Source organism: Carcharhinus amblyrhynchos, chromosome 2 (assembly GCF_965287045.1).
Source record: "Carcharhinus amblyrhynchos chromosome 2, sCarAmb.v2.hapA, whole genome shotgun sequence".
Classification (NCBI taxonomy): domain Eukaryota; kingdom Metazoa; phylum Chordata; class Chondrichthyes; order Carcharhiniformes; family Carcharhinidae; genus Carcharhinus; species Carcharhinus amblyrhynchos.
In genome coordinates, this window is record NC_137325.1 from 64,136,822 (window position 1) to 64,154,080 (window position 17,259).

The following is a 17,259-nucleotide window of genomic DNA, read 5'->3' on the forward strand; positions in this document are numbered from 1 at the left end:
AACTAGGTTATAGCAGCTCTCTTCTGTTAAATTTCAGAGTAGATAATTGACAGGGACTGTGCAGGGAGTACCAACCAGAAAAAGGTCCTTAGGACTCTGCTGCCAATACACAAATGCACATCTGTTTTTTGCATCCAATAAGTTTATTTTACCCCCTTCCCTAAAGAAGGGAGCTTCTATATCCTAATCCAGTCTGTGTGTACCCAGCATATTAACAATGCTCAAGGCTGATGCAGCACCAGCACATTAGTATTATAGAAACTAATCTTCCAGTTTAAAAGATATTTGGAGCAATGTTCTCCTCAGTAAAATAAAGACAGTAAAAATTAAAATCTACTCATTGTCAACAAATTGACACACTCCAATCCCATTACCATGTAAGCCTTGATTGCTGCTTCAGGATGAAGGAGAGGAAGTTCAGGAAACCAATTCCGAACGACATTGTCAAGTCTTTCCTGAAAAGCAAAAAAGAGATGCAGTGATCTGGAAGATTTGGTAAAATCATTGCAATCTTGGAAATAACTCCCCTAAATACCTTACAAGCTTGACACAATCTTGCAATTCCCATCAGCAAACAATTTTTCAGGTAAATTTCTCATCCCTTCAACTTTTGGAGTTGGGGGTCTGAATCTTAAGGGTACCCACTGAGCACAAGCAATAAGGGAGATTACGAGAGAAAAGGCCGAGGTAGCTTTTAGCACGCATGCAGCGAAAGACAGTGTTTAAGTGACAATGCCACAGGATTTGCTTCAAAAGATGATTCACCTGAATCTTGTTCCATGCTGATGGTAAACTCCCACTACATTCCCTTACTTTGTCTAATATGCCAACTAGGGAAAACAGTATCTGCATCTTTCAACCATTCCCATTCTAAGAGCAATGAAAGTAGTTGAAAACAATAAGCTTGCCTTGATGTATGACTTGTAAATTGTAAAACACCTCAAGATATTTTACAGATGAATTCTCAAATCAGAGACATGCAAATCAGGCCAGAAGACCAAAAGCTTGATTGAAGGAGTATCTTAAAGATGACAAAGGTAGAGGCATGGAGAGTTAGGGATGACATTTTAGCGCTTAACATCAGGGACTTTTCGGGGGGGGGGGGGGGGGGGGGGTGTGTGGTGGGAGGAGATGTTGACATACTCACATGACCAGATTAGTTAACCGATGGAAAGATGGTAGGACTGGAGGGTCTCAATGACATTATTGTTACTAGAGAGGTGGTGCTCGACAGACTGGAGGACTGATTGTGGACAAGTCCCCAGGACCGGATGGAATGCATCCAAGGGTTCTGAAAGAAACGGCGGAGGTGATAGTAGATGCCTTGGTAGTTATTTTCCAAACGTCGCTGGATTCCGGGGAAGTGCCGGAAGATTGGAAAACGGCTAATGTTACGCCGTTGTTTAAGAAGGGTGGCAGGCAAAAGGCAGGGAATTATAGGTCGGTTAGTTTAACGTCTGTTGTAGGTAAAATGTTAGAATCCGTGATCAAGGAGGAAATAGCGAGGCATCTTGAGGGGAATTGCTTGATACAGCAGACGCAACACGGTTTCGTTAAGGGGAAGTCGTGTCTGACGAATTTATTGGAGTTCTATGAGGATGCGTCCAGGGCGGTGGATAGAGGAGAGCCAGTGGATGTGGTCTTTCTTGATTTTCAGAAGGCGTTTGACAAGGTACCTCACAAGAGGTTATTGCAGAAGGTCAGGGGGCATGGAGTTGGGGGTAGGGTGTTAGCGTGGATAGAGGATTGGCTGTCTAATAGGAGGCAGAGAGTGGGGGTCAATGGGTGCTATTCGGATTGGCAGTTGGTGATTAGTGGAGTGCCCCAGGGGTCGGTGCTGGGGCCTCAGCTATTTACCATTTATATAGATGATCTGGAGGAGGGAACCGAGTGTATGGTGTCGAAATTTGCTGATGACACCAAGATTGGTGGAACGGCAAATTGTGCGGAGGGTGTGGAGAGTCTACAGAAGGATCTAGATAGGCTGTGCGAATGGGCCAGGAACTGGCAAATGGAATTTAATGTTGGCAAGTGCGAGGTGGTCCACTTTGGTAGGAATAATGGTAGGAAGGACTATTACTTACAGGGCGAAAAACTGCAGCAGGCGACGGTGCAGAGGGACCTTGGGGTCCTTGTGCATGAGTCGCAAAAACCCAGCTTGCAGGTGGTCAGGAAGGCTAATGGGATGCTGGCCTTCATAGCGAGGGGGATTGAATATAAAAGTTGGGAGGACTTGCTGCAGCTGTATAGGGCATTGGTGAGGCTGCAGCTGGAGTCCTGTGTGCAGTTTTGGTCGCCGCACTTACGCAAGGATATTTTGGCCTTGGAGGGAGTGCAGAGGAGGTTTACTAGGCTGATGCTGGAGTTGAGGGGATTGAGCTATGAGGAGAGGCTGAATAAACTAGGCTTGTACTCGTTAGAGTTTAGAAGAATGAGGGGAGATCTCATTGAGACATATAAGATAATGAATGGGATGGATAGGATAGAGGTGGAGAGACTCTTCCCACTCAGAAAGGACAGTAGGACTAGGGGGCACAGCCTCAAGATAAAGGGGGGGGGGGGGGGCGATTTAGAACAGAGTTGAGGAGGAACTTCTTCACTCAAAGGGTGGTGAATCTCTGGAATTCTCTGCCCGTTGAAGTGGTGGAGGCTGCCTTGCTAAATATTTTTAAGACGCGGGTTGATGGGTTTTTGTTAAGCAAGGGGATTAAGGGTTATGGGGAGAGGGCGGGAATGTGGAACTGAGCCACGACAGATCAGCCATGATCTTACTGAATGGCGGGGCAGGCTCAAAGGGCTAGATGGCCTACTCCTGCTCCTATTTCTTATGTTCAAAAGATCTGGAGACGATAACTGGATTTTACATTCCCCAACTCGTGTTTTTGATAGGAGGGCAGCTCAATGTAAGGAGTGGCTACCACACTGTCTTCTTTTCCATCCCTGACCCAGTAAATGGAACTCATTTGCCATTTTAAAATAAATCAACAGCCAATCGAGCTCATTAACAAGCCAACTGTCCCAAATAATACACTGCCCTCGCTATAAAACAGTTGCTGTGGGCAGACAGACAAGATTTAGAAGGTCATCTTTTGAATAGCTTTGTGGAAAGGGTGGGAAGAACGAGGTGGTCTTTTTTTTTTTGTTTGGGAGGGCTGCTCTGTGCACATCAGGTACTCCTCCCCTTCAAGCTTTCCTTCCCATATAGTCCCGAAACCTATTTTCCTTTCCTCCCCCAAGGCTCACTGATCCCTTCCCACCCTAAAAGCTCAGGGCATACTTTAGTCTGAGATTCATTAATATCCTCTGAGCCTGCTTGCAGTTCCTGCAGTACCTATTACTGAGCTCTGGTGCTGCTACAGCTATCAGAAAATAGGATTGGCCAACAGCTCTCAAAAGGTGGGTCTTCCTTTGCCAAGGGGTGAAAGTTTAACTCTCACCTAGTTAAGGTGCCCTGAATGTGTTATTGCTGCAGGACTGCCTTGGCAAACATCAGTGTGTGCAACACCAGAACTAATGGGATTTCGCTGCTCTCTCCACAGATGCTGACCAACACAGACTGAACATTGTTAGCATCCTCTGATTTGAGGAAATTTCCAGTGTTTGCAATTCTTGACATTTGTTGACACAAAAGCATGCCCTATTCTTATTCTGCCTCATTAATCTATATCACAGAAGTAAACATCAGCTAATCAATCAATGCCTGAAGAAACAAAAAAAATCTCAAATACTGCAAGTTAAACATAGGTTCAACATCCTTACATATTCCTTTTGTTCACAGCAGATCTCTTCGTAGATGTTATCTCTAAGTCTGCATATTTCTTCCTTCATCCCCTGCATCTTTATTTCATCATAATTGCCCAACTAGAAGAAATTTGTGTATACATTATACATCATTCATACAGATCAAAATAATTAATGCTTATACACAAAATTCTAAACAAGATCACTTGACATCCTAGTGAAACTTCAGCACAGCATTTCCATCACCACAATTCAAGCAAGTTCAGTTTGTATCAGATGTAGTTGAATATGCCTCAAAGATCTGGAATCCAATATTTGAAGTTTACAGCTGGTTTACTTACTACCCCAAACTCAAACTTTCAAACTCAAAAGTCAGTAAGATTTGAACAATGACATCTGTAAAAGAGGTGTGCAGGATGTTTTTTTTACAGGGCGTGAAACTTTATACAGGCCCAACATTCCAAAAATATTTACATAGTACAAAAAAAGTTGCCCATGGCACTCCTCACCAGTAACTTGGAGGATGAGTTGTATTGTCTTATAAAAGGCATGAAGGTTAATTACTATGTACAACACAAAGGGAGACATTTGTAATTTAGTAGGTGAGTAATACAAGGGTGGGGAGTTGGTTAGCTCAGTTGGTTGCATGGCAGGTTAGATGATGCAGAGTGGCACCAACAGCACAAGTTCAATTCCCGTACTGGGCTAAGGTTATTCATCATGGCCCTGCCTTCTTAACCATTCCCCTCACCTGAGGTGTGGTGACCCTCAGGTTAAATCACCACCAATCAGCTCTCCTGAAAAGGGAAGAGCAGCCTATTGTCATCTGGAACCAATATAAGGGTGTAACTTCACAACAATCTCAAAATCAACCATATTCTGAAATTTCAGCAGGTATTCTGGCCAAATAGAAATCAGACTTCATAGAATCATACAGGCCCTATGATGCAAAAGGAAGCCATTTGAAACATCGAGTCTGCACTGACCACAATCGTGCTCAGGCTCTATCCCCATAACTCCACTTGACCACCATGCTAGCCCCCCTGACACTAAGGGGTAACTTACTATGGCCAATCAACCTAACTTGCACATCTTTGGACTGTGGGAGGAAACTGAGCACCTGGAGAAAACCCATGCAGACATGGGGAGAATGTGCCAACTCCACACAGACAGACAGTAACCCAAGGTGGGAAGTGAACCCAGGTTCCTGGCACTGTGAACCAACAGTGCTAACCACTGTCCCCCCGCCCACCCCCACCAACTCCTTATTTCTCTCTTACTTCTGTTCTATCACTGTTGATCCTGATTTCAGTGAAAACCATTTTTTATACCATGTGCAGTGTACTACAGGCTAGTTATCTCAAATCAACAAAACCAAAAAAATTTATTTGGTCATTATCATATTGCACAAGTTGGCTGCTGCATTTCTGACATTACAAGGGTGACTATACTTCAAAAATGTAGTGCTTTACATTGGTCATGAAAGGCTCTATGCAAATTGAAGTATTTCTTTGTGAGCTCACATTTCCAGGTCAGACAGCAATTTTCAATTCATAAATTAAAGTCGGGCATACAATTTTACACGTGAGCCTTATAAAGTGCGACAAATATATACCAGTTTCTCCATTTAGTAAGTATTCGGAATTTATACATACATCTTCTAAATTATTCTTCTCAACTAGTTTCCACCTCAATTGAGCTTTAAGATTCTTCACTGATCTTTTGATTGACAACAGATCACCAACACTGGGATAAGTATTAAGCCATTGTCCAGCTTGTTCCTTAAACTACAAAGAGTGGAGGGCAAAGGGAATGAAAAGAATAGCAACTCATTACTTCCAAAGTATTATAAATGAAACCAGCACATTTTTTAATGAACATCTCTTGACAATTGCAACAGTCTTGACAATTGTAAAAATACAAATGCCATTTGTCACTATCCACATTGAAATTATTAGGAATAAAACAAAAGTAAGGGATATCTGAGGAGAAACAAAATGACCAGTCTGACAAATTTATGGTCCCACTGGAATTTAAGGAGAGCGATCAGACAGCAGGAAGAATCCACGATTATCATATCGGTGTCGAGTACCCTATACAGCAGCCACAATGTGCATGAAATCCCACAGTAGTTTTATTTAGAATGTGCACGGACAGGAGCATTAATAGAATTTTGGCAGAAATAATAGTAGGAGGGATTACTATTTAAAGGGCGAAAAGCTGCAGCACGCTACGGTGCAGAGGGACCTGGGGGTCCTTGTGCATGAGTCGCAAAAACCCAGTCTGCAGGTGCAGCAGGTGATCAAGAAGGCGAATTGGATGCTGGCCTTTATAGCGAGGGGGATAGAATATAAAAGTAGAGAGGTCTTGCTGCAACTGTACAGGGCACTGGTGAGGCCGCAGCTGGAGTACTGTGTGCAGTTTTGGTCGCCGCATTTGCGCAAGGATATTTTGGCCTTGGAAGGAGTGCAGAGGAGGTTCACTAGGCTGATACCGGAGATGAGGGGGTTAGACTATGAAGAGAGACTAAATAGACTGGGTCTGTACTCGTTGGAGTTTAGAAGGATGAGGGGGGATCTTATAGAGACGTATAAGATAATGAAAGGGTTGGGGCGGGGCGGGGCGGGGGCAGTTTAGAACCGAGTTGAGGAGGAACTTCTTCACTCAAAGGGTGGTGAATCTCTGCCCATTGAAGTGGTGGAGGCTACCTCACTAAACATATTTAAGACATGGGTAGATAGATTTTTGACAGACAAGGGAATTAAGGGTTATGGGGAGTAAGCAGAAAAGTGGAACTGAGCCAATTTAGATCAGCCATGATCTTACTGAATGGTGGGGCAGGCTCGAAGGGCTAGATGGCCTACTCCTGCTCTTATTTCTTATGTTCTTACAATGCAAAGGAACACATTACTTCTCTCCATGTTTTCGATATATCCATATACAGAAACAAAGCATTTTACATATTTAATTATTTAGTTGTTTTTAGGTAAATTACATTTTAATGAGTTTATTGCCAGGTTGGAACTACTATCAAAATGGATTTTCAAAGAAAATTAAGTACCGAGCATACAACAATAAAATTACCTGAACACTGGCTGCATATTTATTTTGTACAATTAGAAGGAATTCCTGCTCCTCATTGATCTTCTGCATCACTTTAATGAAAACACTGCGGATTATCTTCATATCAGCATCATCTTTTTGCTTTAAAAGGGATGAGTTGCATTTCATGAGTTTACCATGCTATGGCCAAAAAGATCCTTTCCCCCAACCAAAAAAAATAGGCTTCATACAGCTGTTCATACACACAATCAATAACAGTAATACTTGGTGGGCAGGTTACAAAAGAATAGTGAACTGTTGGATTAAAGCAGGAATTGGATTGCAGTGAGTTAGCGAGTAGTGCTTTCAACCCTGCAATTCTGCAACAATTCAGCCAAATTGGGTGAATTAAAGCCTCACCACCAAATGTGTTGTAAGGTTTCTAACTGAAGTGAGATTGGGAAATCACAATTCAGGTCCTAGATTGCAGAGGGCAGAATTCTCAATTTCACCAAAAAACACATTTCAAAAACTTATTTTTTTGGGTGTGACCATCACTAGCAGTGCCACCATGTAATGCCCATCCCTAACAGCCCTTGAGAAGATTGTGGTGGACCATTTTCTTGAGATGGTGTAGGTACACAGTGTCAACAGAAAGGGAGATGCACAATCTATCAAGTCACGATACTGTGCAAATTTGTGGGGAACTTGCAAGGTGATGGTATTTCCATCTGTCTACTGTCCTTGTCTATGTGGCAGAAGTCATGGGTTTAGAAGCTGTTAACAAAGGACCCTTGGTGACTAGTGGGGGTGCATCTTGTACATAGGACATACTGCTGCCATGGTGTGCAGGTGGGATGGGGAACTGATCAATCAAACATTCAGAAAGGTTGTTGGAGCTGTAGTCATCCAGGCAAATAGACACTATTCCATTCTACTCCACTCCTGAGTTGTGCTTTATAGATGGCAGACAAGCTTTGTGGAATCAGGAGGAAGAGATACTTGCTGGGGAATTCCCACTATCTGGCTTCCTTTTGTAAACATGGTATTTATATGGCAAGTCCAGTTAAGCTTCCGCAGTAAACCTTAGGATGTTGGTGTAGGAAACTTAGCAATAGGTTAAATTCCATATTGTTAGATATGGTCATTTCTTGGTACTTGCAAAGCACGTGACTTGCCATTTATCAGCCCAAACCTGTACACTGTGCAAGTCTTGCTGCATATCGGCACACACTGTTTCAATACCAGAGGAATTGTGTGCAAGTGGTACTAAACATCGTGGTATCAAATAACATCCCCATTGCCGACCTTATGTTGGAAAGAAGTTCACTGATGATGATGATTAGGCCTAGGACACTAACCTAAATGAATTCCCGCAGCAATGTCTTGGGTTGAGACAGTTGGCCTCCAACCACCACAGCCATCCATCTTAGTGTAAAGTATGACTCCGACCAGTGGAGAATTCCACCCCTCAATTCCTCTCACTTTAACGTAGTGAGGCTTCGTTATGCCACACTCCCATCATATACTGTCTTGATGCAAAGGCAAGTCACTGTCAACTCACCTCTGGAATTCAGCTATTTTGTCCATGTTTAGACTACGACTTTAATAAGATCTGGAGTGGAGTGACCTAATAGAACCCAAACAGAACATCAGTGAGCAGGTTGTTGCTCAGATGTTACCTTCTGTCACTTTGCTGAAGATTGAGTAGACTGATGGGCTAACATGGTTGGATTAGATTTGCCAGGCTTTTTGTGGTCAGATCTACATTGTCAGATAGGTGCCAGTATTATAAATTTACTGAAATAGGTTTGTCAGGGGCTGAAGCTACTTGGAGCACGAATCTTCAGTATGATGGATAGAATATTGTCAGGACCCATAGCTTTTGTCATAACCAGTGCTACCAACAATTTCTTATCACCTGAAGTGATTCAAACTGGCTGGAGACTGGCATCTGAGATTGTGGACACTTCAGAGGGAGGTGGATCATCCACTCGGCACTTCTGGTTGATGGTAGTTACAAACACTTCAAACTTGTCTTTTGCACAGAGATGTTGGGTTCCCTCATATAGGATGGGGATGTTTTTGGAGTCTCTTTCACTTAGTTATTCAGTTGTCCAGCACTATTCAGGACTGGATGTAGTGGAGGTTGGCAGAACTCTGATTCAATCCATTCGTTGTGCCATGGCTTTCGCTGTCAATCCCCTACTATTTTTGCTACTTAATATGCAAGCAGTTGCGTGTTATAACTTAACAAGGTTGGCACTTTGTTTTGTTTTTTAATTAGTGCTACCTTGGCAAGCCCCTCTACACTCCTCACTGAATCAAAGGGTCATCCCCTGGCTGGATGGTGCTGGCAGAATGAGGAATATACTGTACATGAGGTTAGTTTGTAGTTAAATACCATTCTGCTGCTGACAATGGCCCAGTGTTTTATGGATGCCCAATTTTGAGCTGGTAGATCTGTCCTGAATCTATCCCATTTAACAAGGCAATAATACCACACGTGATGGAAATTGTTCTCAGTGTGAAGATGCAACTTAATCTCAACAAGGTCTATGCAGTGGCTATTCCTACCAATATTGTCATGGACAGGTACATCTGCAACAGATAGGCAGGTGAAGACAAAGAAGTAGGATTTTCCTTCATGTTGGTTCTCTAAACACCTGATGCCAACTCAGTCCAAGACAATCTTGGGAAGATATTCTGAGTTTCAACTAAGCACAATGTTGGAGATAACATACAAACCTGCCTAATCAGGACTACCTGATATCAACACCAAGTGCAGGAACATGCCATTCCCAGCACAAATATTAATCCCTAGTCAGAAATACTTAATCAAAAAGTTCTCTAGCTGGAAGCAAAAATATGTCACAAAAGAAAATCTACTCAAAAAACAAAACGAATTGTAAAAAATCTATACCTACCCATTTTCATTTATGCAACAAAAAATTCTTCAAAATACAACACTGGGTGAAAAAACTTACTGTGGCTGAAATTTCAAGTTCTTTGCAAACATCACATTCAGCTTGATTCAATATATCGTCAACACCTTTGATTACCTCCATCGAGGATAATGTAGTGCTGGAGCTCAGGTCAAAAAACTACCACAAAAGACAAAAGTTACCTAAACATTTGAGTATACATTGCTCCAATAATGATTGCTGAAATAATCAGTAAAAAAAACTGACAAACATCAAATCACATGCAAGATCCAAATAATTCACCTTATTTCTAAGCAATGGTTGGGATATGCAAGAAATCATGTGTATTTCCATAATTCTAATATCTGTATTTAAAAAAAAACAAATTGCAACTAAAATTCACTTGTTTGATTAAAATGCTGTACTAAATTTCTTATAAAAGGATACAAAAAAAAACGTTGAGCGACAAGAAACAAGGGCAAAGGATAATACATGTTTTTTGTTCCAGAGGAAGCTTTGAGCGTGGAGTTCTCAACAACATGGGCAGTTTATTGGCACTCGAATGAGGAACAAAAGGAGCAACACTTGTCACCTTTCAATAATCAGTTCTCCCATAGATATCATCATCCTGAATTCCACATGCCAAGTTGCCTCACAGGTGCCAGGGTGAAGAACATTCAGCAATGGGAAGGGTGTGAGTGTACAATGGCATCAACAACAGGAAGAGGGGTCCTACAGATTTTCAGCGTGGGGGGCAAGTTTAATAAAAAGGACCTCCAAGATAGTAATATCTAGATTACTCCCAGTGCCATGTGCTATCAAAACAGAAATAGGTAGACGTGTAGGATTGAAGCGTGGCTTGAGGACTGGTTTTGGGGGAGGCTTCAGGTTCTTGGGTCATTGGGGCCAGGGAGCACCTGTTCAAAAGGGATGGGTTGTACCACCACAGAATTGGGATAAATGTGCTTATGGCAAGGTTCACTAATGTTAGAAAGGTTTAAACTAAATAGCATATAGAAAGAGGAATAAGGTACATTAAAGAGTGGGAATATTAGATAGTAATGTAGAAAGAAGTGTACCATATTGGACAGCAACATACTAGGGGTGATGACAAGAAATACAAAAACAAGTTTACAATGCATTTGTGTAAATATGTGAACAGGGCTGATGAGTTACAAACAAATGACCATGTGGGAATATGCTGTAGTGGCATTAGGTGGTCACAACTGACGTACTGCATCCAATTCCAGTTACCATACTTTAGGAAGTACGCAAGGTCCTCAAGAGGATGCAGAGGACATTTATCAAAACAGACTTCGAAAAAGTCACATTGGACTTGAAATGTTTCTCCACAGATACTACAAGTTGTTCTGAGCTTTTTTCAGCACTTTGATTTCAATGCCAGAATGATTCAAGGATGAGGGATTTTTGGTACAAGATTAGCTTGGAAAAATTGGACTGTTCCCATTGGAGCAAAAAGGAGGTCAAAATGAGATGTGATAGAGATGTACAATTATAACAGGTTTAACTCCCATTAGCTAATGATACCAGGACTACTGTCATAGATTTTAGGCAAGAGATGCCGATGATTTCGCAAGGAAATCATATGGACATTTCAGCAAAGTAAGGTCTGTGCAAGGTCAGTGAGACAGTAGTGAGGTTTGAATTGACTGGCTTGCTCTACAAAGAGCTAACATGGGCTCGACAGGCTGAACAGTTCTCTTCCGTGCCATCATGACTCCAAATATGTACTGCCAAAGAATCACTGGTGGCTCCTTGCAGCGAAGGGCTAAGGATATGGTTGATGACCCGGGGTAGGGAGGGGGGCGCCTAGAATTAATGCACAAGTAAACGTCTAACTGAGACCATGCAAACATAGTGGTGGTTATTGAGCAGGTCATTGGAATGCTGGACAGATCTAGGGCACCCTTCAGTTTGATCCAGCAAGGATTTCCAGAATGATACTGGTCTGCTGCACCTTGCACACCATAGCACAACAGGAGCTGGTGGATGAGAAGGGTCATTCTGCATCTTCAGAAGAGACTGATATTGCAAGGGTACGTGCAGCTGTAAACAAAGCTGCCAGGGATGCCTGACTCAGACAGGCACGTTGAACCCACTCTATCCACTCCAGTCTCCACAGTAACACAAGAAGGCTATTCTGCCAGTCAAACCTGCTCCTTTTAATCATAGGTGGCACAGTGCTTAACACTTGCCATGAAAATCAGAAGAATAAAACTCCAAACTAAGTTCATGCTGGCAGGAAACTGCATCTTGTCATCACAGCAAATTATATGCCCCTGCCCACCATGATTCCTGCCACTACACAGGCAGGAATGGAAAATGCTGCCTATGCTTTGAGATGATGGAAATGTTAGTTAATGGAGTGTGACTGGGGTAGCTCTGAGACAGCATTAAAGTACAGTAAGAAGTCTGACAACTCCAGGTTTAAGTCCAGCCGATTAATTTGATAGTAAACTCAAGCTTCCAGGGTTTGCCCCTTTATCAGGCAAAGGGGCAAACCCTGAAAGCTTGCGAGTTTACTATTAAATAAATCGGTTGGACTTAAACCTGGTGTTGTCAGACTTCTTATTGTGTTTACCCCAGTCCAACGCTGGCATCTCCACATCATGACAGCATTAAAGTGACTGTGAGTGATGGTGGTACCTGTTCAGATGGGGATTTGAGATTGTGTCAAAGGTGAATATACAGATCTGCAGGGTGTGTGGATCTGAGCAGTGCCGTGCAGGAGAAGATTGGTAAAGTGAAAGTGAGGGTGTTTACACTTGAATGCAATCACAACCGCCCACTTTAATTGACTGAGAAACCTGAACGTAGAATGTTGATGCCATGGCTCAGTTAATGAGCTACTGTAAAATCCATTCCTGAAATTCCAGGTTCTCCACTTATTGCTAGCAATGAGTGATTCTAAATGTTACCACTCATTCCACTGCATAGCAGTGTACTCTGTAGGCTGCAGCTCTTACTGTTTTGGCTGAATGAGGGTTGAGAAATTAAACTTATTTTACAATGGGTATATTTTCTTTGCAGTTTTAAATTGGTCCTGCCTCATTATACTGTAGATGGAGATGGAGATGGAGATCCTGACATGGATGGTAAAATCTAATTCCTCCACAACCTCTAAGTTTTCAAAGTTATCTGTACCATAACAATAACTATAAGCAGAAAGTGGATATATTACATGGCAAAATAAGCTTAGATTAATAAATCATACTGTGTACTGGCCCTTGGGGAGAATGGTCAGGGTTACACACATGGTTGCTTGAAAATCACACCCTAATGGTATAACCGGCCCACATGCCAACCCAAATCATGAATCTCCTCATACTGGGTGCCTCAGGGAGATTGCTATAACATCACAAAAGGAAAAGACTGGTCAACAGTCGACAGCAAAGACTGAATCTGTTTTATTCAAACTCCTACAGGAAGGAAACAGGAGTTATCAGCTTGAAAGATAGTTTTAACTAAAGAGCTAATATGCTTCCCTCCTAATACATGAAATCTTCTTACCATGTGTCTTTCCCAGCCCAGGGCAGGTAGGAAAATTATTCCTAGGCTTCCATCAATGTCACAAAGGCTGCAGATTATAGATAGAGTAACTTTTAGTTAAGTTTCCTACTCTGGTTTTTTGTCGGGAATTCTTGCCATACCTGGACATCCACCCACACCAGCAATATAGGAACTGGGATAGACCATTTCAGGTCCCAAGTCTGCTCTGCTATTCAATAAGGTCATGGCAGATCCATGAACCAACTAGATATATCCTACTTTGTGAAATAGACTTGCAAAGTTTACTACCGTTTGTGTTTCGAAGCATTACCTAACTTCATATCCAAAAGGTCTGGCTCCAAATTTTAGATTACACCCCTAGTCCTTGACTGCCAAATCAGCAGGAATTGTTACTATCTACTCCACATGTTACCTTTAATATCCTGAAAACCTTGATGAAATTGTTCCTTAACCTTTTAAAAGCGGGGACTACAATCATTGTTTGTGTAAGCTCTTCAAGTTTGTGTAAGCCCAGGTATCATTCTGGTTAAATCTACACTGCAATCCCATTATGGCCAATATATCCTTCTGGAAGCCTGGTGCAAAACTGAAATCAAAACATGCTCAATGTGCTGAAGCTCCAACAATCTGTGGTACATCCCCTGGTAGCTCCCAACGACTTGCACTGCTTACAAAGTTGTATTTTAAATTTAGCATGATTATAACAAGTATACAAAGACATGAACCAGATAGTTACCTTCACTGTTTTGCTAAACCACTCAGACAACAATCGCAGAGAATTCTCTGTCCTTTGCTTGATATTATTGAACTCCTGTAGTTTACTATTTTGCCATTCAAAAAACTGAGCAAATACTTCATCGGAGTTGGGCTCCACATCACAAGGACCATAAGCAGCATCCAGTGAGCAAGCTAAAGACTAAAGATATATGTGCAGGTCAATTATCAAATGGTGGTTTGGAAGACTTAGCTTCACTATATTCCGTTGACAAGAGATTGCAGTACACTTATGAATTTGATCACTTCAGTCATCTGGAAGCAAGCATCAGATTTACACAATCAAAATGCGGCTTGGATTGAAACTAAAGCTGAAGCTAGGTCACTGACATTTTAACTTTAAAATGGGTGATATTGGATCAGCTGCACTTTTATACACCCTACTTGATTTTCAAAAGACAAATGAGATATATGAAGGGATGTTGATCCAAAATCGTCCATTTTTCACCATTCCAAAAATTAAACTGACTGCCTGCAAGTTCACGCCTGGTTATAGCAAGTACTGGAAAGAGAAACTGAAATCCTGTTTTGGTTAAAAGGTACAGTTCTGTTAACATTCAAGGCTATAGGCCAAGTGCTGGCAAGTGGAATTAGGTGGGCAGGTCAGGGCCTTTCATGCGTGGTGCAGGCTCAATGGGCCTCCTCTGCATGATAGTATTCTGTGAAGTACTCACTGTATGTAATTCATAATTTAGAAATATCTGTTATTTTGAGCTGCAGCTATTACAATGGCAATTATTTGGAACTGTCAGTAAATGTCCAGCTTTTGCAGATATTTGTACCAATTTAACTATATACGAGAAATGACGTGAGGTAAAATGGCTAGTTCGTTCATCGTAAGCATTACAAAAAAATAGACATGCACATTTTTGCATTCTCTCTCTCTCTCTCCATAATTTCCTTTCCATCTAATCTCCCATTGCGTTGGGCTTCACTGGAACGTTGTATCAGGCAAAGGGCGGACATATGGGCATGAGAGCAAGGTGCTGAGTTGAAACGGCAAATGACAGGAAGGTTGAGGTCATGCTTTTAGGGCTGAACAACAGTGTTCCACACAGCAGTCACCCAGTCTGCGATTAGCGTCCCCAATGTAGAGGAGACCATGCTGGGAGCGGCTGATACATCAGACTAAATTGAAAGAGGTGCAAGTCAAATGTTGTTTAACCTGAAAGGAGTGTTTGGAACCTTGAACAGTAAGGAGGGATGAGGTAAAAAAAAAGGTAAATATTGCTATTTCTGTGACTGCAATAGGAAGTGCTCTGGAAAGGGGATGAGCAGTTGCGGGGATGATGGAGGAGTAGACCAGAGTGTGCTAAGGAAAACATGTCAGAAGCACCATTTTTGAAGTTGGCATCATCGCAACAGATGTAGAGATGGAGTCATTAAAGGAAGCAGAATATAGCAGAGGTGAGTCTATCACCGGAAGTGGAGACAGAAAGACCAAGAGAAGGGAAATGTCAGAGGTGTACTACGTGAAGGAGAGAGGGGGGTGAAAATTGGAAGCAAAAATAAAAACGATAAATTTTTCCAGGTCCAGACAAGAGCATGAAGGGCACTACTACAGTTATCAATGTAACAAAAAAAAAATTACAGGGGCAGACCTGGGTTTTTGTTAATTCATTCCAGGAGCATGGCTTTCACTGGCTGGACCAGCATTCAATACCCATCCCTAATTGTCCTTGGATTGAGTGACTTGCTAGGGCTACTTCAGAGGGCAGTTAAAAGTCAACCATATTGTGGACCTGGAGCCGCATATGGGTCACAGGCCAGGCAAGGAGGATATTTTCTTCACTGAAGGATCAAGATGTTCCTTTTTAAAATGAAAATCGACAGTGGATTCACGATCATTACTGCACTCTTGTTTTCAGATTTCTTTTATTGAATTCATTTTTCACCAGCTGCCTTGGTCGGATTCAAACTCGGGTCCCCAGATAATTCCCCTGGTCTCCGGATCATTCGTCCAGTGAGAACACCACTACACCATCATGTCACTGGTAGTACTGGAACCAGGAGTGATCCACATAACTGAACAGGCAAAACTGGGGCCTGTGCAGTTACCCATGGCCACACTTTTTATTTGCAGGAGGAGAGACAAGTTAAAAAAGAAATTGTTGAGTAACAGAACAAATTAAGCCAGGTGGAGGAGTGGTGGTGGTGGGTGGGGAATGTTCAGGCCTCCACTCAAGGAAGAAGCAGAGAGCCCACAGACCCTCTGATAAGGGACTGAGGGGCAGAGGAATTGGACATCCATGGTGGACAGGAAGTAGTTAGGGCCAAGATACTGGAAATAGTTGAAGTGATGTTGGAATCACGAATGCCAGGGCTGCTGAGTTTTTTCAGCATTTTACTGTTTTTGTTTGATTCCAGCATTCGTAGTATTTTGCTCTTATTAAATTTGAACACATTTTCTTCAGATCATTTCTGAAGGATATTTGCTCTTTTCCCATTGGTGCCCAGCCATTAACTTATTTGAAAAGCAAAAGGAAATACAGCAGTATGGTGCTGCGAATTGGAGCCAAATATACGGTGGAACTGGAGTTTGTCCCCTTAACCCCTGCTTGCTGAGCGCTCAGCGTTTCACTCAATGAAGCCAACAAATTCCATTAGGAGGATGAAGAAACACGATCAGCTCATCTGCAGGCAATCGGAGCTAGTGCTGGTTTAGCAGCGGCACTGAGGGAGGCTGGGGTTATCTCATTCCACTTATGCAGGGTAAGCAGTATGGGAAGAAGAAGAAAGCGAGGAAATAAGAGGCCATAAGGTCACTTATTGCAATACACAAGCACTGCAGCATTTTAAATTACATAAAATCAATGCATCCTTGCATCAATCATATTTATCTGCAAATGTTTCCCCATCAAATGTTAATTAACCAAGTAACCAAGGAGATGGCTGTTACAATAACCACTACTTTCAATTAGCTTTTCAGCAGCCACTGAAGTGGTAAATTAGCACTCAACAGTTCCTCCTCATTGTTAATACTAATCTAATGCTTGGCATCAGTGGAAAACATCAAAAATTCTCACCTTTAGAACATTCACACGATTCTTGATGGGCAATTTGTCTACTTCAGATATAAACTCTTCTGCGACAGCATAAAGTGTGCTGCGCACTTCATTTCTCTTGTCCATTAGGCTGTGCACATCATCCTGAGAATTATCAAAATGTGTCAAGTATTACGCACAAACTACAGTTAGTTATCGCCTCAATGAGTTGCAGACACAGACCATCTAATACAGTTAAAATA

General features: G+C 42.1%; 1 protein-coding gene across 1 annotated transcript in view; it reads right to left on the reverse strand.

Annotated features, from left to right (window-relative positions):
• The window catches only part of stk31 (serine/threonine kinase 31), an 85,885-nt gene that overhangs the window by 22,451 nt on the left and 46,175 nt on the right, over positions 1-17,259 (reverse strand). The window contains exons 10-16 of the mRNA XM_080206879.1: positions 17,039-17,161; positions 13,975-14,154; positions 9,771-9,887; positions 6,826-6,945; positions 5,397-5,528; positions 3,760-3,861; positions 375-455 (exon numbers count right to left, since the gene is read on the reverse strand). Of these exons, the coding sequence (XP_080063005.1) occupies positions 375-455; positions 3,760-3,861; positions 5,397-5,528; positions 6,826-6,945; positions 9,771-9,887; positions 13,975-14,154; positions 17,039-17,161 (855 nt within the window). The remainder of the gene's footprint in view (positions 1-374; positions 456-3,759; positions 3,862-5,396; positions 5,529-6,825; positions 6,946-9,770; positions 9,888-13,974; positions 14,155-17,038; positions 17,162-17,259) is intronic.